The sequence below is a fragment of the Malaclemys terrapin genome, chromosome 4, assembly GCF_027887155.1.
Source record: "Malaclemys terrapin pileata isolate rMalTer1 chromosome 4, rMalTer1.hap1, whole genome shotgun sequence".
NCBI classification, from domain to species: Eukaryota; Metazoa; Chordata; order Testudines; family Emydidae; genus Malaclemys; species Malaclemys terrapin.
The window spans coordinates 125,907,089-125,928,479 of record NC_071508.1 but is presented as its reverse complement, the minus strand read 5'-3'; the positions used below and the strand labels follow the sequence as shown (position 1 = coordinate 125,928,479).

Sequence of the window (21,391 nt, the reverse complement as noted above, 5' to 3'; positions counted from 1 at the left end):
GTACCCTAGTATTACCATGTCCCATTGATTATCATTGTTCTACCAAGTTTCTGTGATGTCTTTTATATCAGTATCTTCATTTAATGCCAGTCACTCAAGTTCTCCCATTTTAGTATTTAGACTTATAGCATTTGTATACAAGCACTTATAAAATTTGTCAATATTTAGTTGTCTGCCTTCATGTGATGCAACTGAATGGGACTCTTTTTCATTTGACTGTTTCTCTTCAGTTCCTACCTCTACTTTATCACTTTCTATCCTCTCCTCTTTACTAGGATATAGAGGTATGCTCTTTAATCAATCCTCTGCTAAGGAATGTATTACCTATCCTCTGTCTGAACTGTGTGCTCCTCCACAGCTGTCAGCTGTCCACTATCTCTTAGTTTAAAAACTTCTCTATGACCTTTTTAATTTTACATGCCAACAATCTAGTTCCGTTTTGGTTTAGGTGGAGCCCGTCCTTCCTGTATAGGCTCCTCCTTTTCCAAAAGATTCCCCAGTTCCTAAATTGCTTCTCCCAACATCATCATCTCATCCATACATTGAGACTGTGCAGTTTTGCCTGTGGAACTGGAAGCATTTCAGAGAATGCTACATGGAGGTCCTGGACTTTAATTTCTTACCTAGCAGCCTAAATTTGGCCTCGAGGACCTCTCTATTACGTTTCCCTATGTCACTGGTACCTACATATACCACAACCACCACTCCTCCCCAGCACTGAACTTATGTCTATCTAGATGTCTCGAGAGGTTCACAAGCTTTGTACCTTCCAGGCAATTCACCATGTGGCTCTCCTGGTCATCACAAACCAACTACCGTATATACTCGTTCATAAGCTGAATTTTTTTTAGTAAAAAAGGGAAGCACCAGAGAAGGGGGTCGGCTTATGAACGGGTATAGAGAGGGAGAGGGGGGACACAGTCCCTCCCCCCAACAGAGGGAGCAAGGAGAGGCAGCACAGCCAGCAGAGACAGAAGGGAAGAGGCGGGGCCAGAGTCTCTCCGCTTCTGGCCACGCTGCTCTCCCCCCAGCCTCCAAAGCAGCTGCAGCCCTGCCGCTCGGCCCCGCCCCCCAGAGCAGGCTGTGGCCACGCCGCCGGAGCATGCTGTGGCCGTGCCGCCCAGCCCGCTGGAACATGCTGCGGCCGCGCCGCCCAGTCTGGCCCATCGGAGCAGGCTGCGGCCGCGCTGCCCAGCCTGCCGGAGCAGCTCCAGCCAGGCCACAGACATCCTCCCCTGGCTCTCCCCAGATAAGATGGGAAGGGATGGGATGGGGAGAGTGTGGGGGTCCTGGGCTAGGGCTGGGGTCATGTGGGGGATGGTCACAGGGATTACTCCCCTGACTCCCCACTTCTCCCCCCCCAAAAAAACTTCCCCACCAGTTGCTGTCCCAGCCCATCAGGGTAAGCCACTGGAAGGCCGGGACACGTTGTTTACTTAGATTTACCTCTGTGCCTGCAGTCGCTCGAGGTAAACCATCTCGGCCCCCCAGCGGCTTATCCTGATGGCCCGGGAGCCAAAGTTTGCTGACCCCTGAATTATAGGGTCGGCTTATGAACGGGTTATAAAAAAATTCCATTTTTACTTCTGGGGGGGGGGTCGGCTTATAAACAAACCGGCTTATGATAATATATATATATATATATTTCTAATAGCTGAATCCCTGGTTACTATTATCTGTTTGTGTCTTATAACTGGGATTCCCTCCCCCGTAGGGGTATCCTCAGTGCAAGAGGATACCATGATATCATCTGGAAGGAGGGTCCCAACTATGGTATCTTTTCCCTCCATTCCAGCTTGATGTTCTTCTTTCCCAAGACTTTCATCCTCCTCCACAGTACAGGGGCTGAAATATGGCCAGGAGCCTTTCCAAATTATTTAAAAGCTAAAATCAGCATCCAGGGCCTTATCACATCTCCCTTCTATAAAACTCACAGGCGAGTGGGTGTCCTGGGAAGCATTGGAGTTTTCCACAAATGTTCCATTCTTTTAGGGGAGATCTGTAAGAGCAGCCATGCTGCAATGGAAAGTGCAGAGTCACACTACAGCATTAGCGTAAGACATTTTCCCATGTCACAAACAGCCTTGTTTGGCACAGATATTCTAACATTTCTGGCTAAAATCTGTCTTTTATTCTTTATCCTCAGCATTTTAATACTTATAACCAATGCAATAAAATCCACCAACAATTACAACTATTAGAGCAAACCTAACAATAAAAATCCTCAATGTGGAGAAATTCTGCAGCTGTAGACCATCTAGATGAATATGTGATAGCAAAATAAAAATAAATGCATAAACGTAAATGCAGAGTTCCCACCAACTGGATGCAATGCTAATGTCCTTTAAAATGACGAAATCTCTTGTGTTGGCAATGCAGTGATTCCTTTAAATGCCATGTTGCTGATGAGCTTGTCTTTCCCTGAAGGAGCTGCAGTCTCGTGTTCCTGAGGGGCAACGTCTTTTCGAAGATCTCCGTAGTCTTCAGACAGTTGTTGGGACCTCTGAAGATGTGGAGGACCTGCGTTATCAATGGATGCTCTACAAATCTAAACTCAAAGACTCCACCAGCTCATTGGTAGGTGAACAGGTGTCAGAGTTGTTAGTATTAAAGACACTGTAGTACTTTTCCATGATTCTTTTAAGTAACCACTGCTTTTTGACAAATATGGTCCCAATCCAGCAAGGACATAAACATATGCTTAACTTTAAGCATATAGGTAATCCCATTGAAGTCAATTGAATGTATTTATATATACACACACTTTCAATATTCAGTTAGAAATCCTGTGGCCTCTTTATCTCCACACAAGCAATGCTTGTTACTTTTGCTTGAGTAAAGACTTCAGATTTGGCCCAATTGTGATATCATCTAACATGATATCATGTAAGGGACTGAGGCGTAGATGGTCTTGCCTAGTGGTCTCAGTGGGGCTGAGGTCTGTCCACCAGGGACAGGAGTTGCTGGGCTGGAGTTGGAGGAATCGCAAGGCTAGGTCTCATAAACAAGTGCCAGGATCAGAGACTGGAGATCAGAGGCAGAACCAGGTTAGAACTGAGAGGCAAGAATCAGGGTTGAAGTCAGCTGGAGTCAGAGATCAGGAGTAAAGGCGAAGTCTGGCATTGCAGCAGACTGAAATCTGTGTAGTTGCCCAGACAACTTCCTGGGGCAACCACTGGGATTAAGTAGGAACACTTGGCCAAACAGAGGGCTGCAGGGTATTGTCAGTCTGAGTCTCTTGGGTTGTATTTCCTGCGGCACCTACTCTCCACAGTGCTCCCTGGCTATGCCTCTATATGGCCTCCTAGTGGTACTGTGGGAATATCAACTCTCCTACATTCTACAGACCTGGGTTCTAGTCCCTGGGTCCTCACACCATGTATCATAGAATACCAGGTTGGAAGGGACCTCAGGAGGTCATTTAGTCTAACCCCCTACTCAAAGCAGGCCCAATCCCCAACTCATAGTTGGTGTGTGTAATATATAACTTTCTCTAAGACATGTAATGATGAACTCTCAATCAGGGGCTTCCTTCTCTCCCCCACAGAATGTTCTTTTGCACAATTACTGTAACAAGGTTATATGTCCACAGAACTCTATTTGTATAATTGTCTTTTGTTCTGTGGTGCTCTGTGAGCCACTGTGATCAGTATAGTCAAGAACAGAGCAGATTGTTTCAGAAAGAAACTACAGAAGGAGCCAGATTCTTTATAACATTCGCTTCATGGGCTAAGCATTTGGAATAGTATAAAGAGCTGATGTCATAGACAATTGTAATGGATTTTAATGTGAGGACCAAAGTATAGGTCTGGGTAAACATAAAGCTTTATATCAGAGAGTTGTATATGAAAGCACTGTAAAGAAGGTGGAGTTTATCCAGTAACAAATACACCTCTACCCCGATATAACGCTGTCCTCGGGAGCCAAAAAATCTTACCGCATTATAGGTGAAACCGCATTATATCGAACTTGCTTTGATCTGCTGGAGCGCGCAGCCCCGCCCCCCTGGAGCGCTGCTTTACCGCGTTATAGCCGAATTTGTGTTCTATCGGGTTGCGTTATATCGGGGTAGTGGTTTATTGCAAATAATGATAAAGATATTTGCAGTTAGTTTTAGCATAAATTTGCATAGTTAAGTCCTGATTTTCCGAAGTGACTAGTGATTCTGGGTGCCAAACTTTGAGGCCTGGTTTCAGATTGTGAGTACCTGGCACTTTCGGCAATAAATCCTCTTTAAAGTATTGTAACTTGGGCACCTGAAAAAAGATCCACCTAAAATGACTCAATATTTAGATTTCAGAGTGGTAGCCGTGTTAGTCTGTATCAGCAAAAAGAACGAGGAGTACTTGTGGCACCTTAGGGACTAACAAATTTATTTGAGTATAAGCTTTCGTGGGCTAAAACCCACTTCTTCGAATGCGCATCTTGGCTGTAAGGTGTGGGAGAAAATCTGTAATTTTTGTCCTTCTCCGCTAGTCTTCAAAGAAGCTGTCAATGAGTTTCAAATTGAAAGTATTTATTTAGAACACAAATCCTTTGATTTGCAGTGGAGGTGAAGAGCAGTCTCTGTTAATCAGAAATATTGTAAAATCAGAGTTATTGTGTGGTACATTTTTTGCCCAAGTACCTTGTGTAAGAATACATTTAGTCAATAGGTGTCAGTAAAATCAAAGCTATTTCTTAGGTAACACTGCATCTGACTTACATTGTTAGGAAACAAAATCCATTTGGGCTTTATTCCTGATGTGCATTTAAAAGCTCATTAAACACCAGTCACCTGCTGTTTCAGCCTATCCAGATGACCAGAAATTTGAAAGAAACGTTCCCCCTGTGAAATGAATATTCCGTTATAGGTTCCACTGGGATCTCAGGTTCATGGTATTTTGTGTTTGTGTTTATTTTTTTCATTATTTTTTTTTAACAGACTCCTAGATCTTTGGAAGAACCCGATGGATTCAGAAAGGTACAATATTTTCCAATAATTAAACTCAGAAATGTTAGATTAGAAGTTTCACAGGTAATTACTTTTAAATGAGATTTTTTTAAGGTTCTTGAAAAGAGTTGGTTGCATTAGGATAAGTGTCTATGTGAAGCACCTTAATAAGGAAACTGCTCGTCCACAAGGCCTGGTGTACATTTAAAAATTAGTTCAACCTAGCTACGTTGTTCAGGGCTAGGTCGGTGGAAGAATTCTTGTGTTGACCTACCTACCAACTGCCTCTTGGAGAGTTGGGTTAACTACTTCAGCAGAAAAATCCATTCAATTGGTATAGGCTACACTTCGGTTGTAAGCGACACAGATGCAATGCTGTAGCTGAGAGGCTGTAGCAGCTATAGTTTAGACCAGTGGTTTTTAACCCGCGGGCCGCTTGCGGCCCAATTAGCACACAGCTGCGGCCCACATGACATCCTCAGGGCCATACAGGTAGTACATATATTGTGTGGATATGTCCCACATAACACATAGAGGAGAAAGACTTATGCGGCCCACAGTGGTAAAGAGTTTTAAGAAACACTGGTGTAGACATACCCCAAGTTTAAAAAGGAGAAGCCGCTTCCTTTTTAAGGGAATTAAATTCCTTCTACTCTCAGAGTATTGCCCTTGGACTATCCTACCATCACAGAAGCGTAGGAACTGGATGTCTGTCCATCTCCTGTGTAGATGAGGGTGAACATTTTTGAAAGTACCTAATAATTTAGGAGCTTACGTCCTCTCCTCAGCATTCCCTATTGGCTGTGTTAGGTAGCTCTCCCCTCAGTGTGCTGGCTTTTATGAATCCTGTTCTTAAGTGCCTATCTGTCCCTGTGCATTATATGGGGAGTCTGGGCACCTAACTCGGTGCCGTGGATTCCATTAGGCAGCAGGATGCCTAAACATTATGCACTGCAATGCTGAGCCTAAGTCTCCTTTGTAGATTTAGCCCTTAGGAGCCTAAATCTCATTGGAAGTCAACACTAGCCTGGTGGTCTTTGCGAGTCCCAGAATTGAGCAGTCCCCCTAGTGTGGTCTTGTGTAACTGAATCACATTGTGTGGTGCTTGCACAACTCTCTTACAGAATTGTAAATCCCTTGTTTATATGTCCCCTACTGATTAATGGTTGTTTAAGGCTGGCCTGGGTGTTGGTCAGCTCTTTTGTTGTTACTGGAGAACTATCAGTGGGCGACTCCCAAACTCACGACATATTTCAATAACAACCATATAACAGAATCTCATAATTTCATACACACTAACGATATACATATTTTGACAGAACAATGGGTCTCGGCAGATATCTCACATGGCACACTTTGTATGAACACCCATACAACACACCCATATATGAATGATGAATATGGGGATTACTGGGTGCTACTGTGGGGTACAGTGTGTCACAGGTTCCTAATTCACATTTTGGAATTTTAATTTAGCTCATCCAGTCCATGTCCCTTCAAGTGAAAAATTGTAGGTAAAATAAGGTAATTTGCCTAAAGCTATTAGACTAAGCCCTGATTCTGTGCAGCATTCTGTGAAGGAATTTCTCTTGGGACTCACATAAAAGGCTGAAACAACAAAGAGCAGAGACAGTAGACAAAAAGGGATAGGCTTGAAAGAAAAGAAGAAAACACCAGCTTTTGATTAAAGTTAAGGCGCAGTTCTTCTTTTGGGGCCCGATCTTGAGTCTTTCCATTGCCCTTAATGGGATTGAATCAAGCCTTTTATCTCTGCCAGCATTTGCTTGGTTCATAAATAAAGTTGGTTCCCACTTTACATCATCTCATCTGCCTTGTTATTAGATGGTACAGATTGAGACTTTATTTAGATAATGCAAAGTTAAATGAATGAATAATGAGTTTTGTGATTATATCACCACACAAATAACTCTTGATCTCTCCCTCTGAGAACCACATCCCATTCCTGTTAAGGGATGCTAAACACTCACACCTGGCATTAAGTCTCCTTGTTATGCACATGCGGATCTTGTCCTCCCTAAATCCTCCCCATGCCAAGGCTTCCCAGTGCAGCAAGGCTATTCCCCAGGTGTACAAAAGATGCGGTAAAGCCCTACCCAGTTCATATCCTGGTGAAGTACTAGTATGTGCACTGGTAATGTCCGATGATACCTGCATGAAATATTGGCAGGTTAGTATCAGTTAGGCCCACACTAGGCAAATCATCCCTGCCGAGAAGCACTGAAGCCCTTCCCTGACTTCTGAACGACTACCCAGTGCAAAGGGAGAGAGACAAAGAAATTCAGAAAAAGAACCAGAACGCGCTGTGGACGAGAATACAGTAGTTCCCTTTGCACCTAAAAGAACATTATCAGGCGTTTTTAGGTACCAGGTGATTTAGAAATGCTAATGATCCAGATGCTGCTGTCATTTACACCCCCTTACACCAGTGACGGTCCATGGACCTCAATGGAGTTATCCCGGATTCATGTTGCTGCCACTGAAAGCAGAATTGAGTCCGTTATGACCAGAAATACATCTATGAGTTAAACATCCCTTGACATAACAGCATGTGGTCTAGCTCCCGAGAATTAGAAAGTGACATTGACCAGTCTCAGTGCTATCCGAGCTGGGAGAAGGACAAAAAGTATAAATAGGGAGCTGCAAATGAGAGTTTTAAAATATTTGTAGTTGCTTTTTAAAATTCAGGTTAAATGATCTATGGTGGTGTCAGTAGCTGAGTGAAGGATTTTTTTAAATATACATTTTATGTTGGTTGTATCCTTCAAAACTGCAGCAAATGAAAATTCTCTAGGTGAATGACTAATAATGTCCTGAGTTAATTAACTTGTACCTGAAATACTGCACCACTCGTGGGAATGGGCTGCATCACCTCATAACTTGTAAAATCCACTCCCCTAGCATGTGTGCAGTAAGAGCAGAGCCCTGTTTGGGGGACTTGAATGGTGCCTAGGCCATGTGCTGATCCTCTGCTCAGGGGGTGAATTTCGGCTTGGATGATTTGTGACATCCCTCTTTATAGAAGCCTTATAGGAGCAGCAGCAGGGGCAGAATATGAGGTGCTGAATTGATCTGCTTCTATGATGTGTTGTTCTTGGTGATTCTCATTTCATCTTCCATGTTTTAATAGTTTGGGGTCAGGGTATAGAGGGGCACAGATGCTGCCACTCTCATTCCATGTCGTTCTGCCTCCATTCCATTGCATGGCTGAATGTTGTCAATGTCAGAGCCTCTTCCGTTTATATTAATGTGCTTCTTTCTACTCACTCCCTCTCTCATTCTTCTTGTCTACTGAGGACATGCCCCTCGCTAGACCTTCCCCCGAGATGAACACAAAGAGATCATTATCCCATAAAGAGTGATATCTTATAGACCAACCGAAAAAAAACATTTGCAGGAAATTGTATCAGCTGCTGTGAGTTTTTGGCAGGTGCCCGTGATGGGGTAACATGTATGTATATGTGTCTGTAGTGCACCTAGCACATGTAACCTTTGAAGGTTGGCTCCTAGCCAACTGAAAATATTCCATGAGCATTTTTAGAATAAATAGGAAATCCAAAGCTGGTTGTTTCTAAGGCTAGGTAGCATTGTCTGTTTTTTTTTTTTTTCCAAAGTAATTACAGTTCCTTGTTGCACAAATAATTTTGGCTTTATTGTTTGTACAAACAAAATAATTAGGGTTTATTAAATTTGTAGTCACCTAATTGCTTCTCTTTGAGAAATTGCTGGACGTAATCTCAAGCAGCACATGGGCAAGAGGGAGTGTGTAATTTAATCTTCTTTAGAAGTCACCATAGATCTTGAGTCAATCAAATTAATGCAGCCATCCAGGAAACAGTGGACAAAGCTATAGCACTCACTCCTTGTCTGGGAGAAAACACTAATAACACAGACTGAACTTAAGATATGACAAGAAGTATACAGGAAACAAAATCCGTTTACAGTAACACAATATATATATATATAGTCCTGTTAAAAATGCATCATAGGTTTTATGGTTTTGGCGGTCAGACTCATGGCAGGTGTATGGTCATTTAAAGTTTGCTGTAAAATAACATCCTTGGTAAAATGGAATCTGCTTTTTAAAAAGTGCATTAAGGTGACACATTTTTCCCAGTTTAATGCGTGTTTTATGAACACTGAGAAAATCTTTCCCCCTAAATAAGAGAAATCTTTCCCCTTGAACCAAAACTTCAAAGCCAAATATACCAGGTCATTGGAGTAGTTCAGATCTGGATCTTAGATTTGTGGCAGGAGCCTATCTTTGCTCCAACCATGAACATTTTCTTCCCAACATTTTCTTGGCCTATGTGGTTTTTGTTCATTTCATGCACCCAGGCCAGCCTGTAGGTTTAGGAATCAAACAACAATACATGCTCCAAACGTGCATGATTCACAGCAAGATGGACTTCTTACCATTTAAAACAGTGACATAGATTCACCCCTCCAGGGACATAGGGGTAGTATCCCTGCTTTCTGGGCCGACTGTGTAGGCCAGAGCTGCATGGGGGAGGGCAGCGTTCAGTTTCGCTGAGACGTTATAGGAGCCCCATCAGCAGAGACTTCCCAGGAAAAAGGCTGAATCAACTTGGCTTTGCCTCCTCCCATAGTGGGAGACTGGGCCAGGCAGCTTCACCCACTAGTGAAGCCACCACTTCACCTTACTACTACATCCTAATTCTGCTGCCAAGGGATCTTCTGGGGAGTGAATCTATCCTGTGTTTGTAGATCTAGCGCTGGTTACAGTACGTGCCCAGAAAGTGGAGTCTCCTATTTATCCACAAGACAAACCAGCAGTGCAAGCTGCATACACTGCCCCATCCTGGGTCTTTAAGGTGAGACGCCACCCTAGGAGTAAGAAGGTATCTTAGTTTCCATGTCCATTGAGTCCTTGAGTCCCATCCTTCTGCTGAGGACGCCAGGAGGGTTCCAATTAGTTCTGAATGAAGGTGTGATGTTCATTTTCTTTGCAAGAAAGATACTTCCAATGAACTGTTCCGGTAACGGCAAATCTTAGCGTTATTTTGTGAAGGGATATTGTAATCGCCTCGTAACTGCAGGAAGCCGGAGGGAGTTGTGGTGGCTAGAAGCAGAATAAAGTCAGTTTTTGGCACCTTTAGACACCTTTTTTATATTTGTATAAGAACTGCCATCCACCTTGGACTCTGGTAGGGTTCTCAAGGCACTTGTTTGAATAGGACCAGTTTAAATGCACATTATCTTGTTTAGAAACCTTATCTATAATTCTGCTTGGGATTATTCAGCAGAACAAGGATAAATCTTTGGCTGCTTATAACAGGGCATGCTTTTGCTCCTGTCTTCTTGCCCACAAAAACTGCACAGACACCACAAGTTGTGCATTTGCAATGCTTTTTATTTTGCGTTCCCTTCACCAATTTCCCTTGACCACCACAGTACCCATGCAACTGTCCGGTTACAATTTCTTCTGTGCTTTAGGCCCTCTCATCAAGACCTCAGGGGAACAGAGGTTGCCCGTTCCTCAAGTCTCTGTGGATATGTCTACACTGCAGTTAAAACCCCGTGACTGGCCTGTGACAGCTGACTCGGGCTGCAAGGTTGTTTAATCATAGTGTAGCCATCCGGGCTCAGGCTGGAACCCGGGCTCTAGGACTCTGCAAAGTGGAAGGATCCCAGGGTTTGGGCTGGAGCCCGAGTTGGAACGTCTACACTGCCATTAAACAGCCCATCAGCCTGAGCCCTGGGAGCCCAAGTCAGCTGGTACAGGCCAGCCACAGGTGTGTAATTGCCGTGTAGATGTACCCTTGTGTGCCTGGGTTCAGCTAGCCCGGTTCCCCCCCCTGCTCCCCCGCACTTCCTTCTTTTTTATCAGACTTGGATTGATAGGCTAATTGGCTCTTTGTCCCACCTAGCCTGCTAGCCTGGTTATCTAATTATCTCAATCAACTTTCTCTGCAGAACTAATTGGTTTTTGAGTGATCAGAGTGTGCGCTGTCCTGTTCACTCCCTGGACTCTGTCATTCCCCTGAGCTATTCTAATGGGAGACCGGGCGTCAGTTTTGTAGCAGCACTGAAGGTTATCTCCTGGATGCACCACCATACCTGCTGCTCACTGTCCTATACGTCTGTTTATTAATCTTCCCCACTGCTTCCTAAACTCTTATCAAGGATCAAATATCCCCAATTTAAAAAAAAAATAAAAATAAAGGAGGGGGGGAAGATAGAGAAAGAAAGCAGCTTCCATTGATCATGTCATGAGCTTGGTGAGTTCAAAACCAGAAACTTGTGTGTCCTTATGTATAAAGAATTGTCGAAGGCAATGTTTTCTTCTCTGCAATGCTGCTCTATCAGATCCAGTGCCACCACTTTGCCTGTGGCATTATTATCCTAAGTGCATGTTGTGCCATATCTATCTGTAGACCCAGCTGTCGTAAATCCATCCGTGTCACAGTAACATATGGCAGCATACTTAGTTTTAAGCGACTTTGCAGCAGAAACTTTGAAATGTCGTCCATATGTCTTCTGAGACTCAGAGTATAAACTGCTGGTTTGTTTCTTGCTGTGATTTTAAATTGACCCTTGTACAAAGACTGTGGCTGTTAGGCTAGTCAACTCTGTGTTCTTCTGAGTGCACTGGAGGAATTAAAAACCCTGGGATTTGCCTGTCTGCTTATGAACTGGGTAGCTTTCAAAATTCCCACAGATGTTGCATGGGCACGCACATCCCCACCCACCTATTTTAAAAACGTTAAGGTTACAAACCCAAGCATTCCATAGGTAAGAAGTGCCAGAATTAATATTGTTTTTGTAATCTTAGTTCAGCCCCCTGTGCATTATGATACAGTCCTTAATTATGTGATCTTTTTTTTTTCCATGGGACCCCTGATATGTACAGCAGCTCTGGAGATGCTTCTTTTTTTTTTTTTGTCTGATATGCCTGGCACATATAGATAGCAGCGAAGTCATTAAACTCACAGATAAGTTGTGTACCATTAGCTGGACAGGCTGTGGTTTATGATGCTACTATCTCTTAGGTCCCTAGGACAAATTAACACAACATTCTCCTGTATTCTGGATTATGATCAAAACCAAGTCAGAGGGAGAGTAGTAGGGAAATATTCTTTGCAGTGTTGTTGTAGCCATGTTGGTCCCAGGATATGAGAGAGACAAGGTGGGTGAGGTAATATCTTTTATTGGTCCAGAGCTGTCACTCTGATGGTGAAAGAGACAGAGACCAAGCTTTCGAGCTACAAGAGCAAGAACAAACTGGTGTGTGAAATACAAGATTGTGACCTTGCTATATGATCAGGCAAAATGGAGAAGCTGGGCTGTGTAGGAAAAAATTATTCTTCAACCCCAGCAAGGAAATAGGTTAGAAACTGCAGGCAAAGTAAATTCATTTTCCTTGCCTCAAGTTTTTCCCCAGTGTGAAAGTCCCTCTTTGCACAGTAGATGTAATGCCAGATTTGGCTACTGTTAGTCTCATTGAGTGGTATCTTACTCTACTAAAAGCCCCAGTGAAATAAAGTCTTAGCTTATAAATAAGGCAACCTCAGAAAAATAGTATATGTAAGATACACAGAGCCATGAAAGGCAGTATTGTTTTGCAGCGTTTAGTGGTGGATCTTGAAGCACTTGACAAGCAGTATTTAAGCCTTGTAACACATCTGTGGGTAAGGCCATTGCCTATTTTACAGAGGGGGAAACTGAGCCATGGTTTCTTATCCTTGCATTGAATTAATGACCGGGCTTGGGAGTAGAATTCATGTGTTCCTTGTATCCCTAAGGCACAACTCCTGCTGGCAAGCATTGTACGGAGCTCTGTCAGCTGGGCTTCCAGACAGTCAGGGCTAGAGATGCCTATTAGCCATAGCTCTGTCTTGAGCAGAGCATGGAGCCACACCACACCAGAGGGGCATGGAGGAGCCGGCCTCAGAGGCCATTTCTGCTGGAGTTTGTGGATGCGCTGGGAGAGTGCATCCACTACTACACCCCTTTATGGGGTGCGCCTCTCTCCATCCCTGAGGCTGGCGTGGAGGGGTAGGGACCTGACTCTTCCCCCTCCTAGCCTCCTTTGTGCACCTTTAAGATTATTCAGGCAGTCCATGGAAGTTGAGGGGAAGGCTCCATGGACCCTTCTCACCACCATTGAGCACCTGCTGAAGACCAAGCAGAGTTTGGCCCTCAGTGAGCAACCTCCTCCCCTCTACACCTCCTTAGGAGAGCTGGCACAGGCAAGAGAGAGTGAGAGAGAGACTACACTTACTGGCAACATGGATGCCCTAGGAAGTCCTGGATACTGTTAAGGCACCTGCTGGATGACAACAGAAGTGGAGATGAGCCACAAATGGAAAAGCCTAGTGCCTCTGTACCCCCTCTCCGGCAGGAATAAATAACTAGGAGGGCAAATGCAGAGCAGCTGGCTTGGCAATTAGCTCCAAACATAAGGCAATATTGAATTCTGGAGAGTTATCTGATGGGATTTACAAGAGCGCCAAAGGGAGTTAGGAGCACAAGTCAATTAACTCCCTCAGGTGCTTTTGAAAATCTCATTGTAATGTCCATCCCTCACTGAGCTGTACACTATTATAGGGAACTCTCCTTTAATAATGCTGATATTAAACCTTGTGCCAGAGAGAATAGTACTGCCACGTCCTGTTCCTGATAGAAGTGCTCATTTTCTGACAGTGGGAGAAAGAGTTACTCTTCATCTTCACAAGGCAAGGATAATTCTGCCTCAGATCTTCCATCAAACAAAACTAACTCTGTTGGCAAATAGCAGTAAACATAGTCTGGTTTTGCATGGCTCTGGAGTCTGAAAGACAGGAATTTAGAATAAGTATCTCTACCACATTGCTGCACTAGGCTATTATGGTGGCAATGGAGAATTAAACAGGAATAGAGAAGAACTAGTGAAAATAGAAATCCCTAGTGAAATGCCATTGATTTACATGGCTCCAAGGAGAGTGTGGTGATGTTGAAGAGCCTGTTTTGTAGAATCTAGAGCCGAACCCTGAATACTTCACTCAGGACTTGATGCTGCCACCTGTACTCATGGTTATTAGTACCTTACTCTGTGACTAACCCCTTTGTAATCAGCGGGACTATTCAAAGTAAGGGTGTGAATTCCCTCTCCCAGCTCAGATTTTATTCAGTCCTTGGGCAAAACTTTTATTTAAGAGTGTACTAAGGACATTTGGGTTTGGCCTGTAGGACTAATAGAAGGTAAAAACCTATAAGGACACCCAGTTGTGTCTAGTGCATTGGACACAATAATCAAGAATAGTAGATCCGTATGTAGAAATGGCTCCTGCAATGCTACCAGGGTCACTAAGTTTTGATTTGCTGTGTAAAGGCCAGCTGTGCACGGTGAAGTTCCCTCAGGGAACACCTTAATTTAGACTCCCAATTTTCTCTAGTACTTCATTGAAAGCAAAAGATGAACACAAGCAGCTGAAGCACCCAACATATTCTCAAAGGGCTGGGAGTTTTCACTGACTTCAATGGAATTTGGATCAGGCCTTAACCCAGTCACAATGCAGCAAGTCAGAAAGGGTAGAACAAACACCTGTCACTCTATTGCCTCAACATCCGCCAGATCCAATAACTAGATCTCCATCAGTCATTTGATACAGCAGAAATAAATCAGCTGTAACAGAAGAATATTTTTACAGAATCATTATCTCATGCTCTGAAACTGTGTCTGGGTTGTGTGCCTTGGCAATTTCTATAAATGCCCCAGCATTTATATATAGCAGCAGGAGGTTGAGGAGCTTAGTTACAAGGGGGAGAAACATCTCCACAATTTCTAATACAGACCATTCGTCTGTGACAATGTTCTAGTCTATTGACATTATCTTCTCTGCTGGTGTTTTCAAAGGGCAGGGTCTGTTGGTTATGCAGTGGGAGGAAGGTATAAATGAGAGCTGGAGTTCGAATTTCTAATCCCAGCTCTGACACTGATTTCCTTTGTGGCTTTGAGCAAGTCACTTAACTTATCTGTTTCCTCGTTTGTGAAATGAGGATACTACCCTTCACAGGTGTGTTATGAGAATTAATTAATTAAGATTTGTAAAGCATGTAAATGACTGGTATTGGGTAGGTGCTAAATATCATTACTATCTATGCTGCCAATGTAAATCCAGGCCTGCTGAAAAAACTGCCTCACCCAAGTATTTGGTTACTTTTTAACCTTTTTTTTTTCCTGAGAGAGATCTTTAATAATCACCAGGAATCCTGCCACTGGGAACCCTCCACTTTAATGAGTATTTCCTGAAGTCCCAGGCCCAAATTCTGGTTTGTAACATTGGTGTATATCCAAAGCAACTCCTTGCGGGCAATAGAATTATTCTCGATTTACACCAGTGTAACTGAGCAGAATTTGGCTCTTCTCTTCCTTTCGTGGGGTACTTCATGTTAAAGCCAGCTTTCACCATCTGTTGTGCTGCTGCCTTTTCTTTGTCATTCTGTTGCATCTTGTGAAGTATAAAATTTGTCTGGCAAAGCATGAAGAACAGTGGATTGGCTGTAATAATGCGGGAGCCTTCTCCTGCTTTCCCTACCCATGGGGAAGGTCAGCAATAAACAGAGAGAGCCCAAGGATCAGACTGCACTGGGAGACCAAACCAAATCATATCTCTGAATGATCTGGCCATAATGAATACAAACAGCATATGAAGCTCCTCTTCCGAGACAAAGCCTAAGGCTGTTTGGCTTCTCCCAGGAAGCAAAGCTTTCATTTTGCTGTGACATATTAGCTGCTAAAATAGACTTTTTCTCCTCAACATTCCCCGGGAGAAGACCAATTAGCAGTCGGGGGGGGGGGGGGGGGAGTGCACACGTGGAGTTATAATTGCTTAGTAATCAGAAACCTGACCCTGAGGATCATTGTTTTCTTCCTCCAGTGAAGCCAAGCAATAATTCTCAAGAAAATAATTCCTAGCACTGAGGTCTATTAGCCCATGGAATAACCTAAGAGAGGAGGTTCAAGCGCCATTACTTTAATCAGTCAAACTGCACAGAACATGCAGGAATATATCACGGGGACCAGTTCTGCACTGGATAAGATGGGCTAAAAAGTCTTTTTCACCTCCATTATCACTGATTCTAGGAAATATTTGAGGTGTCTTTACTCCCTGCCCGTCGCACCTCCCCCAATTATTGTCATTATTTTTCTTGTTAATATGCTCAATAAATCCGTCATCCCCGTTTGGTTTGTGTCTTTTAGAGACGTCCAGGGGGGATGTGTCCTTTCCTGCACCGCGTGTGCTGGGCAGCACTGCCACTGCAGATACTCCTGCTGTTCTTGCTGCTCCTGGCGTTTCTGCTCCCCTTGGTGGAGGAGACCCACAGCTGCAAGTTTGCCAACAACTTTGCCCGCTCCTTCAACTTGATGCTGAGATACGAAGGCCCTCCTCCAACTTAACTCCTCTACAGGCACGTGGCAAGAAGTGACTGGTTTAGACATCCAGGCTGCTTTTTCCTGGGTGTCTTGACTATTGCTAGTCCTTTAAATCTAGGGCTTCTAACATGGCCACTAGATTAACTGGAAACATCATCAAATAAACGCAGCATAAGGTTAGTCCATATAAATCAGGTATTAACAGTTAGAGCTAAATTAATATTTTTACAATATTATATGAATATATTTATACTATGAGTGTATATATATATATATATTTTGTGTGTGTGTGTGTGTATATAACTATAATGAAAAAAATCTAAACTCCACTGTTTTGGTCTAATCCTGCAATGTTTTTGCTTCTGCCTTTGTTCAGCTACGAATAGCAGGTATTTTAAAAAACTGAGTTCTTGTTGTTTACAACTGAAATCAAAGTGAGTGTGAGAAAATAAGGGATGTTCTGTGGAATCACGTGCTAGGAAAAATTGTCTCTGAGAGTGAGATGCAATGGAATCATGTTTAAATACGCTGTTTAACATTTAGCCTTACCAAAAGGGGAAGTTTCTATTTGGGATCAGTAGCTAGTTTTTCTATTGCTTGATTCAGTCACCACTGATGCCAATGCAAAAACTGCTATTGACGTCAGTGGGTGTGAGACCAGGCCCACAGTATATTCAAATGCTCTCTGTGACAGTCTACCAACTTTTTTTTAATGCTTGTCCTCTGTCACTCCTGAAGTATGAGAGATTAACTCGGGCAAGGAAAGCTGAAAATAATGGGGCATTTTTCTAAACCTCACTCTATAGTGAAATGATTTTGGAACCAAATTGTAATTTTTATTTTATTTTGTGCAGATACAGTGTACAAAGCTCTGTGTAGCAGTGAACTGTGCAAGAGAGAAAAATATGATCTTGTCCCCCCTTTTTAAACTATAAAGATCATCCACACGAATGGTTTTTGCACAGAAATTGCTCTGGGATGGACCCCATGATTTGGACAGTGGGATGTAGCTTGTCTCGGCCTCAGCATACAAAATAGTCTCAGCACAGAAATATATTAACAAATGCAGTCAATAAACATGATTCCTTCCTAGCAGGCGTTATGGCAGTGGTTTGCTAACAAAACCTGACATAGTGTAACTGCATCAAGCACAATTATACTACAAGTTTTTAAAAAGTCTGAGGTCCGAGACACTGAGAATTGTCATCCTTTTACCTGGTCTTGTGCTTGTTTTCATCAGCTCTTCTTTTGTAACAGAAATGTATGCATTCAGTGTGCTTTTTAACGTAAATGCGGTTCACAGCATTATTATGATGAAACAACCATTTCCTGGTGGTGTTTTACCTAATTGGAGCCTGCATCTTGTCCAAAGGTAGGAAAGGGAATTGTTTCAAATACTTTGTGGCACTTCTTTGGTTCACCCCCCTTTTTTTCTGTTCATTTTTATCCTCAGAGTCCTACTCGTCATACTGTCAGTCGAAAAATCTTAGTTCGTTTCCCCTACCCTGGCTATTTCTTTGGATGAAACTTGAATTCTAGGTGGCAGCAACTGACTTTTTTGTCTCTCGCCAAACAAGTCCCAAAATAGTATCAATTTTATACTGGATACGCATTATTGTATACCTGTAGGTGGGACTCACATTTTTTTGTACCATAAAACATACAGGAGGTTAATTACATCCTGCCATATTCTACTCTGCATACAAAACTCCAATTCCCTAAAATAAAAGGTAGAATATGGCCCATAGTTACATGTATTATATTATTTGATGTAAATTATGTACTAACTACAGACCCAATTCCACTAAGTATAATGGTGATTACAAGAACAGCCAAAGGTCCATCTAGCCTAGAATCCTGTCTTTCGACCATGGCCAATGCCAGGTGCTTCAGAGGGAATGAACAGAACAGATAATCATCAAGTGATCCATCCCCTGTCGCCCATTCCCAGCTTCTGGCAAACACAGGCTAGGGACACCATCTGCCTTTCCTGGCTAATAGCTATTAATGGACCTATCCTCCATGAATTTATCTAGTTCTTTTTGAACCCTGTTATAGTCTTGGCCTTCACAACATCCTCTGGCAAAGAGTCCCACAGGTTGACTGTGTGTTGTATGTTACCCCTGCCTACTATGTCAATAATTATGAAGAGTTGAAACAACAAAGTTCAGATCTGAGATTCCCCCAAAGTCTTTAAAAAAAATTTGTTTTGATAAAGAGAGGGACGAGAGGACAAGGTAGCATAGGAGGGAGGAGATATTGAGGAGTTCTGAATAGAAGGGAATAGGCAGCAGTGTGGGGAGAGAGGTAAGAAGGTGGGTGCAGATAGAGAAGGTGGGAGAAAAAAGAATAGGATATGAAAAAGGAAGGCATGAACGATAAGAATATAGAATGCAAGAACAATCTCTATTAGGGTCCCTCTAGTCCAGTGGTTTTCAACCTTTTTTCATTTGCGGACCCCTGAAAAAATTTGAATGGAGGTGCAGACCCATTTGGAAATCTTAGACATAGTCTGCGGATCCCCAGCGGTCCATGGACCACATGTTGAAAATCACTGATCTAGTCCATCTCTATGCCTATTCAGGATTATTTCCCATTGTACATTGTCCAGTCTAATTTCAAATGTCCAAGTGGTGGGGCCTTTCCCATTTCTCTAAGGAGACTATTCCCCTGCAGAGGGCTCTCACTGTCACAGAGGTCTTGTCTACACAAACATTTTTCTTCATGCTTCCTGCAATTGCAGTGACACCAGGGTCAGCAAGGGTGGGAGTTCTAATACAGCAAGAATACTGGTGTTCTAACAAACATGTTGTCTAACCCCACTCAGAGCAGGTGGAGTGGACAAGGTGGTCAAATTGCTATCTGCTGCTCATGGCCCACCTACACTGGAGCTAGATCATTGCTAGAGCTGGTCAAAATGTTTCAAATTTAGGAATTCTGATGAAAAATGTCATTGAAATTTTGAAATCCAGCTCCAAAAAAAAGGAAACAGTTATTTTTGTACATTTTTCAGTCAACTAGGAAATTAGAAGGAAAAACGCCAGAGTAGGCAGAGCCAGAGGGGAGAAATGCAGCAGAAGGAAGAGCAGAGGAGGATCTGAAGCGATGTCGATTAAAAACTGGCAGTTAAGAGCTAGGAGAAGAGAGAGGAGACCGGTGACTTAAAGCAGAAAGGTGACAAGAAGAAGAAATTGTGAAAGACAAATAAGGGGTTTAAATATAAACAGGAAGGAAAGGAAGGCATCAAGCTGTGTCCTCCTTTGCAAAGGAGACAGATGGAAAGGGACTATAATTCACAAGTGATGCAGCAAATGAATTCCTTCTTTGCAACTGTTATTTCCAGCAGAGAAGAGAGACACATCCTCCTCTCCCCCAGTTAGCTGGTTCAAGAGCCATGCAAATTCTACTCTGTGTAGCAAGAATTTAATCATCTAAGCTCTGAACCATGTGCTTCTCCCACCTCCATTTCAAACCATTTCAATGTGTACAAAGAACCAGAAGGGGGATGGGGCAGGATAGAGATGTAGCAGTGTTTGTAGCATAGCCACATTCTGCTTCGTTGAGGGGTGTTGTGGTCAGGAAATGAAATAAAACAGGATGAAAAGCAGGAGAGAAAAAGAACTATAACAAGTGGGAAAAGTTAGTTAAGGTGAAGATCAAGGAGGAAATGGTCAGATTTTTTGCATGAAAATTACAGAATCTCCCAAGAGTTTCTGGGCACTGGCCTTTCTTGTCTGGATTGTTTTTGAGTTCAGCAGTGGATTTTACAAGAGTTGGCAATACAAATGTATGGGACATTAAAGAAATTATTTCCATGCAGAGGGTCTTATGAAAATAACTTCCATGTCACCTTAAAGTTTCAATGTTGGGGCAGGTTTAAAAAAAAATCTAAATTAGAACCACCTTTTTGCCGCTAGGGTTTTGCATTGAATTTATTCTTTAACATCTCTGCTGTAAATCTTGGAGTTTTTCTGTAAACAAACTAAGCAATACAAATATCACATAGCAGAGGTGAATCTTTCTCTGTTTTTAATGGAAATCGGCTCAAGCATTAGGCTCAGATTTCTCTCTTACACCAGTTTTATGCTAGTGTAACTTCATTGTTCTCAGTGGAGTTATTCCCAGTTTACATTGGTGTAAGAAAAATGTAAATCAGGTCCTTTGTGGTGTGGGTGTCAGTTGGGGGCAGGGGAGGTCAAAAAGAGAAAAACCCAACCTTTCCTCATTTCTTAATTTAATTCAGAAGATTTTACCTTATTGATTTTTGGGAGGGTAACTGCTATTAAGATCTAAAGCTCAAATAATGGTAAAGGAAAGTGGATTCAGTTCTCCCCCTAGCAGGACTGTTTTCCTCACAGTTGGTTTCCTGTGTCAAGAAAACAGGCCCCTATATCTATAAAATGCATCCCAAGGAACAAAGTTTCAAAAGCAGTCTCACAAACGTTAGGTACAGATTTCTGTCTACGTTTTTGCAGACAGTTTTTCTTGTCCTAACTTTTATAAAATCTTAGATCATCTGTGACTAGAGCTGGGTAAAACTTTTTGGCTGATACTTTTTCATGAATGTGTGTTGGATTCACTTAATTGTTTCAGTAGAAAATAACAAACAAAAATTCTGAAAAAGTCAAAATATTTCATTTTGGCATTTTGAAATGAAACATTTTGCCTTTTTGATTCAAAACAGCTTTTCATTTTGACTTTTACTTCTGTTTTATTTTTAAAAATTGAAAGTTGTTTTTTTTTAAAAAAATACACATCATGGTACCTGAATGTATTCTTCAATATGTTTGATTTGCCAAAAAAGTAAAAAAAAAAAAAAAAAAAAAAAAAAAAATGTTTTGGGTAAACCTGAAATTATTTTTTGTTTGTTTGTTTGGCCACTGACCTGAAAAATCAGTTATACACAGCTCTATCTGTGACATCTGTCAATAATCTGGATGCTTCACAACTGGGCTTCAGCTTTGGACACAGAATGGAATCAGTGCTGACAGTGTACTTAAAATGCCTGGCAAAAGATAGAGGCCACACCTCCAGTGCTCATGCTACCTGACTGGTTTACA

General features: G+C 42.5%; 1 protein-coding gene across 2 annotated transcripts in view; it reads left to right on the top strand.

Moving 5' to 3' along the window:
* Positions 1–21,066, top strand: part of SYNE3 (spectrin repeat containing nuclear envelope family member 3) — a 61,034-nt gene extending 39,968 nt beyond the window's left edge. For both annotated transcript variants that reach the window (XM_054024851.1, XM_054024852.1), the window contains 3 exons: positions 2,428–2,577; positions 4,925–4,963; positions 16,158–21,066. In XM_054024851.1, coding sequence (XP_053880826.1) covers positions 2,428–2,577; positions 4,925–4,963; positions 16,158–16,355 — 387 coding nt within the window. In that variant the 3' untranslated portion in view covers positions 16,356–21,066. The remainder of the gene's footprint in view (positions 1–2,427; positions 2,578–4,924; positions 4,964–16,157) is intronic.
* The last annotated feature ends 325 nt before the right edge of the window (positions 21,067–21,391 follow it).